We start from the raw sequence: 11,884 nt of genomic DNA, 5'->3' as shown, positions 1-11,884 counted from the left end.
GATAACATGAAGAATCGTATTTTTATAGAGTGAATTCGTAACGTAAACGTAAATACAGATTTGTTTAAACGGGCTCGGTTTTCAAATAGCGACTGTCAGAACAGCGACTGTCAATAGAGCGACCACACGACAGTGATCAATTGAAAACAGCGACTGTCAATAGAGCGACCACACGACAGCGATTAATTTAAAACAGCGACTGTCAATAGAGCGACTACACGACAGCGATTCATTTAAAACAGCAACTGCCACAACAGCGACATCACTTCCTTTATTAAATCCAAGTCTTACGCGCATACGCACTCTTTCACCCCCCCCCCCTCCACACACACACACACACAAACACCTTCCATCCCCCACACCCTAAACCTAACTTTGTTTTGTCATTCCAGTACAAAAAGTTAAGTCGCTATCATAACAGTCGCTGTTTTAATGCGTCGCCATTATGACAGTCGCTGTTTTGACAGTCGCTATCCGGCTTGGATACCGTTAAAACGTTATTAGCATTCTGATTGTCATAGTTTGTGAAATATCTGCTGAGCCTTTATAATTTAAGATTTTTGAGATCGATTCGAGTATTCGAACATCAAAATCTTTAGGTCAAAACAGGAATCTCATAATGAATAATAAATAATTAATGATCGATTTATCAATCATATCAATAACAGCAAATTTATACAAGAAGTTACAAGTCAGGATAAACAACAACGTATGCACATTTCCTGTCATAGCAACATTCAGCTAGAGTTCCGAGACTTAACGGCTGGCATGTTGTGCGCAAGCAAAATTAATTAGGAAATCGGAATCCGTAGATAATTTCCTACCTTTTCAAACATAAGTACGAAATGAACTCAAACATTTCAGTTAGATGTTTGAGATTAGAACGATTGCAATATGGTTCAAAGGGCTCTGCTGCTTTTCGTTGTGATTGGGTAAGCTACAGCATTTGATTTTTGTGCTTAGTAATATTATTATGGATTTGTATACTTTACTAGTATGAGGATGCTGTTTTGTCTAAGGCCAAACTACATTCTTTCGTTATATAGCATGTAAATTTACACAAAGTGACTCGTCTTTAGACAATAGGAAACGCAGACGAATAAACGTAATGCTAACGCACATGTACAGTGTCAAAATTTTCCCTGATAAGATTTCATCAGTTTATTTATAGCTTTTATTGACTTAATCAAAGTTATGTTTGATTTTTCAGAATAGTTTCCTGTCTTCCAGTAGAATATGAAAATATATTTCCCGAACCAAGTAAGACAATTTTTTAGTTTGTTACAAAAAATGTTCACACTCTAAGACTCTTGCTATGGTGCTCTAACTATTTTTGACCTCCAAGAGTCTTCGTTAATTTCTACACTCATATAATTTGTCATAGCTTACACTACTAAAGGTTTATAATTTGTTACGTTTTAAATCTTTAATTAAAGATATTGTTGATCTATAGTTATAACAGACATATGTCAAATAGCAAGAGATAAACCAAAATTCAACAATATTGTATTTTCAGCATTCATAATTCATTCGCTAATGCTCTCTCCCGTGACATTTGCTGAAAAACCAGGTTTTGTTATATTTTTAAGTGAAAAGGATTTTAGGTTGCTCAGAAATGATATTGCGAAATTGCTTTTTTACGCTTCAAAGGAAATTGTTTTAAAATAGTATAAGTGTCATTTTATAAATTTATTTATATATTTGTTATTGTTTTAGACCAAATAGAAGATATTGTGCCAAAGCCGACAGAGGCCTTTGAAGTACCAGAAGGTATTACTTTAGCTGGTTGGAAACAGTGAAAATACTTAAAACAAACAATGAAATTGCTCGTCTTATTTTAATAAGAAAATAAATATATAACTGAAGGCGGTAATTTTAGTTGTTGAATTTTTTAAAATCTTCATTATTCATTATATTTTCGTATTTTAATGTTTTTAGCCCAAATAGAAGATATTGTGCCCAAGCCTTCTTCTATGACGTCTCTTGAAAAACCAGAAGGTATTACTCAATTATAAATAGAATAGTCAAAAATCTAATATTGAAAATACTGTTTTATACTTTTATAGAGTATATTATTTCAGAAGTCATGAAAGTGTCATTGTTTGATTTAGTATATGTATTGGTTATTGAAGACAGTGAAAATATTTTAAAACAAGCATAGTATTACTCGACTTATTCAAAAGATAAAAACAAAACTATAACTGAAATCATGTTCATGGATTTTGAATTTTATAAAAGTTCCATTTTTTGTTATATTCTTTCATTTATTATTTTTAGCTCAAATTAAGGATATTGTGATAAAGAAGACAGCTGTTATTGAAAAATCAAGAGGTATTGCTTAATTTTAACCAAAATAGTATAAATGTAATGTGAAAAATACTGATTTAGACGTCAGAGCAGATTGTTTCTTAAGTTAGAAATGTTTCGTTTTTGAATATATTTTATATTCATCATATTATGGCCCAATTTGAAGATATTGTGTCAAAGTGTATATTGTTTATTTTAAAAATCTGCCAGAAAATTTTGTATTGTTTTGAAAGCTATTCAAGACATTCAAATATTTTCTGTAAACAACACTAATTCACCAAAGAGTTGCATCAAGTCCATTTTTTATATTTTCCACAAATAACCACGAATGATTCGCATATAGGCAATTGAAATAGAATCTTGGTATTTGAAAGAAATAAGTAATATGTTAGCCGCCAATATCTCAAAACATTTTCATTGATATATAATTTATATATTATATAATATAAACAACACTGTTTACACTCGTTTACTTCTATTTTCACGATTTTCAATACGAGATTCTGAGTTCAGCCCAATTAGCTAAATCAGATCTTCCTTCCAAACGTTTGTTGATACATTACTCCGTTAGCATATTTTAAACCTTCTTCTTCCTTCCTACCTACTAAGCATAAAAAGCCTGTTTTCATTTGTGGGTTAATAAATCATTAACTAGCGATCCGCGCAGCTCGCACTCGGCTATTCCGAATATATTGTAAAGTGTGCATAATTATGTATTACAGTGATACTTGTGAGTAAAGGATATTAGTAATACATGCAAACACATAGTTAAATCGCTACCTTAACAGTAAAAGTCCTTCGTGGGGCGGAATTCCCTCCCGGTTGGGAAAACCGCGCTAACTACTGGGCGCAATCACCACTAATACTTTCATACTTATGGTTACAGTTTCAAAGCATGGATTTGGCGGTGGCGCGTAAACACATTATGTCGTGAACTGAGATTTGCTCGATTAAATAATTGGCTGTCCTGACGTTGTATGATTGAGTAATTAGTGCTGTTATTGTTATGAAATTTTCGTATTTTTATAAGATCAATTTATCTCTTCTCCGCCTACCCCAGTGGTCGTAAACACCCCTTTTAATGCTACCGTACTTATATCGTTACAGTTTTTGCGAACGGATTTGGCGGTGGATAAACACATTCAGTCGTGGACTAAGATTTTCTCGGTAAGATGATTGATTGGCTGTTTCGACATTCCCGAGTTAGGGTTATTCTCAATACTGTGCTACCAAAATTTACCAAATTTAACACTAAAGAATTTTTAAGCAATCGGTCCGAAGTCGGATAATTCGATCACGTTATGAAGTGCACATAACTAATTGTGTAATTAGTGCTGTTGTGGTTATGAAATTTTGTTATTTGAAAATGATTCATTTTTCTCCTCCCGCCAATTATCTCCAACCTTTTCTTGCACTGTATAAACACTACAAGTTCATTATTTGAGAACCAAATTTGGTTAACTTGTACTTATTCTGCTGCAATATTTGTTATATTAGCTTCACGACTAAAAATTCAGCAAATACTTATTTATTTCCAGATATTACCATGCAATAAATAGAAGAAGACTAAAGAATTTTATAGTTTATAGGATTTACAATATTTATAATGAAAATGTTACACGGATTTACTTTGTATTAAAATGAATATTCTCATACAATAAAACTTCATTTCGTGCTCAGCAATTATCATCTATCTAACAGTAGTGGGACAATCAATATATAATAAAAGTTTTTTTCACGGTTTGGAACCAGTTTTCATCTTTCAACTTGAATTTATAAAAATTTTAAACCGATTTTCATATCTAGCAGTACTGTGACGGTTTTGACATGTGTTAACTTATAGGTAACAATCGCTCACCAGTGATATTTTTATCGAATAGATCAATTGGTATACATAGCCTTTATCGCAAATAATCATGTTCATTCGAATTAAAGTTCAACCTGTATATTAACACCCGGTTGATGGCGCTTTCATCTTCTATCTGATCTGACCGCAGTCGGGTGCGCTTCTGTTAGTTAGCAAGAGCCGTGGAGTAATTCTCGCGGAATTCAAGGGATCGGTTTAGTGACGCATAAGTTCTATGCCCAAGCAAAGCAGCCTAAGTACTAGATATATTAGTAGTAAAATGACTTGCTGATACTTTAGAGAACGACAACGAATAGTTATTGCTACGTAACGATACACGACGCGGTGATTTTTTGGTTCGCGATTCAAGTTCGTCCTCCCATCTCCCCAAAAATTATGGAAAGTGTTCGGCCCTGGTTGTCTTGCGCACACACACTCTCCAAGTGCTGATCACACATCTACTACCGCCCCATGGTAAAATATGATAACAAATTCTACTTTTATTGAACAAGCCTGGGAACTATGTCAAGTATCAGTGACATTGTTAATTTAATCCAGACTGTAAATAAACAGTTGCTGAGAAGGTTCACGGCGTAACCCGACGTGAGTAAGCGTTTTCAGTGCTTGGCTTACAGGATGACTAACATTTTGTTTCCAAGTTTCAAATTGAAATGCGCGTCTGTAAGTCGAGGTGCTAACCTTCAACTGTCTATTGAATAATATAGAAATAAATTCAAACATGAAATCTTTTCGCGGCAAACCAATAATCGTTCCTTTTCTGTAAGTAAATGGTTCCCAAGCGGTATTGCGTGCCCTACAAAAGGGGCGAAGACAATTTTTTGAAGGCCTGGAGCTAATCAAAAATAAAAATAATTGTTAGATTTAATCTTACCCGCCCTATTTTGAATTTTTAAATTCTTTATTGTTCAGAGATTGCAATTCCATCAACATATCTTCAAAGTGTATTTTGAATAAAACATACTTTCGCCTTACTATCTGTTATTTGTAGCCTATTTTTAGCTAGTTATTTATAAGGTGGGGTGCTCGACTTCACAAATTCCATCAAGGTGCCTAAGTTTTGTAACAATCAAAGACTGTTTTTTTGTCAGCTAACTTTTCGTGAAATTATGATGAAATGAATATACCAATAAAATTAATTCACAAATAATTCCAAACCGTAAAGCTTTAAAATAACAACGATACTCATAATACAAATGTTACTAATCAAAATTCTTGTCTTTGAAAATTATTAAAATTTAGAATTGTTCAGATGTACATACAATGTCAGTATTGCTGTGCTATATAGGAAGAGGTACATAGAATAATATTACTATTACATAGGTCTTCAAGAACATATTTGATTAGAACAATATAAAAATCAACAAGATGTAACTTTTCGTGAAGAACCACGTGTGAAACGCAATCTAGAAATCCTTAAACGAATAGTGTAATTCAGAACTTTCTGAAACTGTTAATTTCAATGAGTTTTCAGTTATCAAACTCGTTTTACCGGGAGCTCTCCTTCGTTTTTTAATTGTATATATATATATACTCAAAAAAAAATTATGCAAATAGTTTCTGAAAATAAAAAAAAATCATGCAAATAGTTTCTAAAATAGAAAAAATTTGCCAAATAGTTTCGCATAAACTTCAGATATGTTGAATTCACATCTCCACATCTGCTTTTCCGATTGCATAAACTCGAGAGGTTTCAAGTTCTGCGTCATTCTACATTTACTAACGCACAGTTCTCATTATTAATATTTGTTGTCTCATTTACATTCCAGTGGTCAATCGTAACTTCGCTTAGAGATCGGTGTTTTTACTTCTGAGTGAGCGCACGTAAATTTGCCCACAGCAAACATTTTTATAAAACAAAGTCTGCTAACTGTCAAACATGTATTTGTGTTTAAAGTCAATTCTTTGAATTTGAGTCAAACAATTACTAATAATGTAAAATTTATTTGAGTTTGCAAGACTCAGTTTTTTTTTAAAATTAACCCATTCGTAAAAATCAACAGCTGATTAGTACAGTCCGTTGATGACGTAATAGGAAGTAAGTACCCCTGAAAGTGATTTCGTTTTATAAATTCAAGACAGAAGAGCTTTTTATGTTCTTGGATACTTCCGTTGTATGAGTGCCAGGTTAGGGTTTGGCCATTTTTTATTCCGATTTTCCTTATTTTAGTTCTATTACGAGTTCGGGAACTGTCTTTGTTACCCAAGTGAATATCTCCTTGTTTCAGTCCCTTTACACAAATTGATGTAAAATAGGCGAACAAAATTAGTTATCTTCATATTGGTACACACACTTCCGGAGCGCCTGTTCTTGTATTAGACTTTCTGTATTCTGTTGTATTGGGCATTGAGACTGACGAACGGTGTAGCATGTTCAAACGCATATAATCCCTAACGACGAAGTAATAGGCGATCGTAAATGAAGATTGTTTACATAACTAAAGTATACATTGACAACAGGGAATAAACAACCATAATAGAAGTCGTAGTTCGCCAAAGAATAAAATCTATGGTCTACCACAGAAATTGGTTGGACAAGACATACGCAGATCAGAAACTTATGATTCTACAAAAAAATATTGGGAATTACATACGTGCCCTCTCCAATTGTTATATTGGCACTTCTTGATCGGTCATCTAATTTATACCGATAAATATGGGTTTATTGCTATTGCTATTGGGTTAACTAAAGCAGTCACTTGTGTCTGTTAGTTCAGTTTTCCATCAATCCTATGTAATCTTGAATATTCAATTCACATTTATGATTTAAAGTTTGATTTGCTATTTGTGTGCGACACATTGATATTGGTAACCCTGAGAGCACTTCGTTCAGCAATGGGCGCGCCAAAAGTTTGTGTATCAATATGGAGGTAACTAATTTTGTTCGCCAACTTTACATCAAGTTGTGTGGAGGGACGGAAGCCTATGGGCAGAGGGTATATTTATTTAGCTAACCTGGTACACCTACTACGGGAGTATCCAGAAATGCCTACTAAAGAAATATCGGTTTCAATTACCAATAGATTGCTGTACAACACACCATATTTTAAATCTCAACTCAAGGCCAATAATGATAAACTTGTGCAAACGAAGACAACTAATGTACGAACGCCTGTTTGTTCGTTAAATAAAAACAAGGCACGGCTCAGAGATAGTTACTGTCAATAGAGCAGTCACTGAATACCTGAGCGCATCGCTTTAATGAATTGTTACTTATCGATGTCGATCGGTAAGTATGTTGATAGGTATTTGTCTGTTAGTCTGTTGAACACTTTTGTATGTTACGCGATATCTCACAAAAGCGATTTTGCATGTGCATTTATCATATGTCGAACCAGAAGCTTGTTGATTTCGAATGAATTATGTCGTATACCTAGCGAGTTATTATTTAATTAGTGATGGGACACGTGGTGTCGCTATTAAGTCAGAGCGAAGGATACACGCCGCTAGATCAATAAGTCGGCGGTCTCCAATTGCTTTCTCGTTTATAGTGTTGGGACATACACAATAGGTAACCCTTCCTGAATCGTATAGTTTTGCTTAGTAGTGCTAGTTTTGCTGTGTCAGTGTTTTCTGTGAGAAAATAGTAAGTTTATTATTGAAACGAGTCGGGACAGTTTATCGCGAAAGCTCAAATGCACTAGTGCTAGTCATACAAGAGTTAGATGTAACAGTGATTGCTAAAAATGGTGATACCTAGCATAGGGTTTTGCTGTGGAGCCACAGGTAAAGACAGTAAAGGTGATCAGAGCGACGCTGTGGCAAAAGTTAGCATCATTGATCGAAAATAATAAAATTTCAGATGCATGTTCACATTGTAATGGCTGGACAAAAATTGAAAGAGTTTACTGAGATTTCCATATTTTCCTATTAATAATGGAAGGCAATCATGCGTACTAATATAAATCAGGTCAAGTAACTCCAAGTAACAAGTAACACACCAACGATTGAACAATGAATAGATAAACTTCAACTTTTAACCAAAAATATATCTAATTTTGCCTAACTTTAAAAAACTAAGTCTTTGCTAGTAATTACAATATCTTTTTCATATTCTAATGATTATAAACAATATCGATGTTTGGTGGATGTATGCGGCCGATAACAGTAAGCAAGCAAATCCGTTTAAATCAAGTTACACGTATTAATATTTGTTTGGTAAATTGTAAAGCAACTAATGCAACTAATTAAATGCAATATATGTATATGACCATTTTAAAACTTACGTGAAATTTTCACCCAAAAATGCCCACCAGCCTGAGACTGAGACCACTGGAAAACACGGCATTTCAAGACGTTAAATTTAACACAAATTTATGCCAAACAAGACAAAAATATTTTGTTCTACAGTCCTTGTCGTAAGACTGAGTATTCAAATTTATTGAAATTCAATTCGCTTTTAAATGTAATGTTAATTTAGGTCATCAAAATTCTCACACATCACTATCTGGCTTTTAGAAATTAACAACTTAAGAAAACTATGGCCAGTATTGGAATTGATTTTGGAACGTCTTTTTGCTGCGTTGCTACTTGTATTGATGGCAAAGTAAGTTATTCAGTCCATTCTATATTTCTAGTTATTTTTCTTCTAGAAATAGATCTTGTCTCCTATTTATCGAAATTATTTTTGCACTTTTTCTAATTTCTTACAGCCTTTCAACTCATTGTTTTTACTCCTTTTTCTCATCTTATCTTTTACTTCTTTTCTACTTGTCCCATCGCTGCCTCTGTTTCTCTTCGAAAGATTGTCTACTCTCAACCTGACATTCTTGTCTAGTAATCATCCCCTGCCACAACTAATTTTCAGGAGTTCTTTTTACTTGTTCGTCAAATTCGGATATTCTATTATATTCCCAGACCTCTTTTAATGTAAATATTCCGATCTTCTTGCTTTTAGTCGTGACGTTATTCTTTTTATTTTTCTTAAATTTTCCATATTAAAATTCTATTATTTTCTACTATATTACCGATTTACCAATTTAACACTACTCAGGTAGAAGTTATATCGAATGAACTCAACAGTCGACTGACACCTTCATATGTCGCCTTTACTGAAGATGAAAGGTTGTTCGGAGATTCAGCGCAAAACCAAGCTCCAGTTAATCTAAAGAATACTGTATATCGTAAGTTTTGATTTTCTTGGTCATGAAATCTGTATTTTGGTTACCTTGTTGACACTTTTTTTACGACGCTTACTCGCACCTTTCGCTCCAACCAAGGAACTGTAGAGATAGAAAACACGTTGGGAATAGGACTTGTGGACTACGTTCGAAGGTTACACTTTAAAATAATTTAATCTATTTTTATCCCATCCCAGAAATTAAACGTCTCATAGGTCGAACGAACGATGACGAAGCTGTACAAAAATATAAGCAATATTGGGGCTTTGATGTCGACGTGAAGGACTATCATCTTCAAATACCGGTAACTTTTTTCTTTTCAAGAATATTAATCCGATCAAAACCATGACTTCAATTTGAGGTAGAAAAAGTTTGTTAATCGATACAGGGTGTTAAAAAGTAACGCAAAATTAACAGAAGTTAAGATGAAATGCTACTTGAAACATTGAACGGCTGACTCCTTTTAATTAATAGTGTTAAATTACGATGAAATGCCATTTAGACATTTCACGACTGACGCTACGTTTTTAACGTTGCCATGACGAAAAATGATACCTCAATTTTGTGTAACTTTTTTTAACACGCTGTAGATGCGAGCGTATAATCTTTAATAAATTTATTACTGATATTTTCTAAAGCGAGACTTGTATCAATTTGAGCAAACACTACAAGGGTAATAAATAAGATAGGAAATTCAAAAAATTGATGGAACTTTGATAAACGTTTTGGATATAAATTCCACTAACAAGCAATACCTCCACATATGCTACATTTTGAAATCAAAAAAAATTTGGCCATCTAATGTTAAGCCAGTCATATTTATGACCTTCGTTTGAATTTGGTCAAGAACAAAACACAATTGCGCAAACTCTAGTCCAAGTTAGGCGGCAGGCCTAATGTAAAGAAACAAAATACATAGACTATAACAGCGGTTCCCAGCAAGGGCCATAATGCCGGGAGCAAAACTGGTTTTGCTTTGCTCTTGACAAGAAAACTCCCCGTTCTTCCCAGTTAATTGCTTAACAAGGATATTTCCAAAGGTTTTTCACTTTGTTGAGCATGAATGTTTGAACATAATGAGAATCAGAAGCTATCAATATAAATAACACTATAAACACTACTGTAATGGGAAACAGGGGACTAAAAAGTGGGGGCCACAAGCCAGAAAAGATTGGGAACCACTGGACCACTACAATATTCTATTTCAAATTTTATTCACTATTGGTTTCAACTGAATCGTTACAGATAACCTTCAGAAATAAGAAATATCGTCTCCGACCTGAACAAATCGCAGCGATGCTACTCGAGCAAATGAAACAGATAGCTGAAGAATATCTTAACAAAAATGTCGAAAACGCCTGCATATCAGTTCCTGTGTGTTATTATGAGCAACAACGCAATGCAATCCGGGACGCAGGATTCATAGCGGGATTCAAGGATGTCAGATTGATAGACGAACCTATGGCTGCAGCAAAGGCATTTGCAGAGAATCGTAATGTACGAAAATTTATACTAATTTCGAGTGGGGCAAACTGCCGGCGACCCGTCAAAGCATTTTGTGCACAGATGGGAATTATAAATGGGACGTCATGGTCAATTTCCTAATGCGACCTAATGATTTTCTGAATGTGGCCGTTGTAAAACAAAACTCTACGCCCCCTGAACCAATCTAATCAGTATGCTCACAGAATCGTAATGCAAAACTCCTTCTTAAATCTCAACATTGGATGATCTGTAACGAGTCTCGTTTCTAGCGGAATGTCAGAAAATCTGTGCTCATATGGGAGTGACATATATTATCCGTATATTTTATCAACTTCAGCGGCATCAATTGCAGTCATAGCACCTTAGTGCCATTAAATCGTTTTATATTTTTAACATTTATAAAAAAATGAATTTGTCCATATCTTTCTCGCAATATGCAAAATTGTAAAGTTTAGTATTTTCATTTACCAGATGTCTGACAGACATAACGTTCTGATATTCGACATTGGAGGAGGGAAATTTGATGCGGCCATTTACGTTATTGAAGGAAGCAATGTCGTTCAGATTTTGACCGCAAACGGAAATCCTAATTTTGGAGGCAAGAAGATAGATTTTGATGTTTGATGAAATGCGATTCAAAAAACAATAGCAAATTCTCAATTGTGGTGTGAAGTCCTTTAAACAGAAATGCTTCAAATTAATTAACTAAGAACGATTGATTAACAAACAATGAATATTATTTTGTGGATATATATGAAAAAATAAAATTCAATTGTCATATAAGCTTAAAACAAAGCAAGTACAAAAATGTGCCATCTATTTTTATTACTTAATAGGTAATCCTAAATAAATTGAACAAAAAGTCAAAATATCTGGAACTATATTTTTTGCTTCTAAAATATTCAGTGTTGATGTGAGAAAATTCCGATAATTAACTAAATTCCAGGCAATTAGGCTTATCATTCAGTTACGTTTCTACTTTCGTGCAATTTTCCTTTTATATATACGGTACTAACTCGCTCTGTATTGATCCCCCTGCAAGCAGCTTCTGATCTCTCACGACCTCCTCAATGTGCGCAACTGCCCCATTACGCACTACCACCAGGCC

At 34.0% G+C, this 11,884-nt stretch overlaps 1 protein-coding gene and 1 long non-coding RNA gene across 7 annotated transcripts; both read left to right on the top strand.

The window, feature by feature from the left end:
• The first annotated feature begins 745 nt into the window (after positions 1–745).
• LOC144421035 (uncharacterized) lies at positions 746–5,145 on the top strand. 6 transcript variants are annotated; one of them, XR_013474896.1, is made up of 7 exons: positions 771–932; positions 1,211–1,260; positions 1,717–1,770; positions 1,939–1,998; positions 2,278–2,331; positions 3,415–3,474; positions 3,846–5,145. It is a non-coding gene; the product is annotated as an uncharacterized LOC144421035 (long non-coding RNA). The 6 variants fall into 6 exon arrangements; XR_013474900.1 differs by lacking the exon at positions 1,939–1,998 and having other exon boundaries at positions 751–932; XR_013474899.1 differs by lacking the exon at positions 1,717–1,770 and having other exon boundaries at positions 754–932.
• Positions 5,146–8,594: 3,449 nt separating this feature from the next.
• On the top strand, positions 8,595–11,400 carry LOC120343255 (major heat shock 70 kDa protein Bbb-like). Its single transcript, XM_039412391.2, has 5 exons — positions 8,595–8,717; positions 9,165–9,294; positions 9,489–9,595; positions 10,537–10,788; positions 11,248–11,400. Exons 1-5 carry the CDS (start codon positions 8,652–8,654, stop codon positions 11,398–11,400), a joined length of 708 nt encoding a protein of 235 aa, XP_039268325.2. The 5' UTR covers positions 8,595–8,651.
• Positions 11,401–11,884: the final 484 nt, after the last annotated feature.

This window comes from Styela clava, chromosome 3 (genome assembly GCF_964204865.1).
Source record: "Styela clava chromosome 3, kaStyClav1.hap1.2, whole genome shotgun sequence".
In the NCBI taxonomy this organism is placed as follows: domain Eukaryota; kingdom Metazoa; phylum Chordata; class Ascidiacea; order Stolidobranchia; family Styelidae; genus Styela; species Styela clava.
The sequence above is the reverse complement of the archived record's forward strand: the minus strand, read 5'-3'. Positions and strand labels throughout refer to the sequence as shown.

Coding starts and splice junctions, on each gene's coding strand:
- LOC120343255 (XM_039412391.2), top strand. CDS start 8,652: ATGGCCAGTATTGGAATTGATTTTGGAACGTCTTTTTGCTGCGTTGCT. Junction 9,295..9,488: donor TCTAAAGAATACTGTATATC/GTAAGTTTTGAT, acceptor ATCCCATCCCAG/AAATTAAACGTCTCATAGGT. Junction 9,596..10,536: donor ACTATCATCTTCAAATACCG/GTAACTTTTTTC, acceptor GAATCGTTACAG/ATAACCTTCAGAAATAAGAA.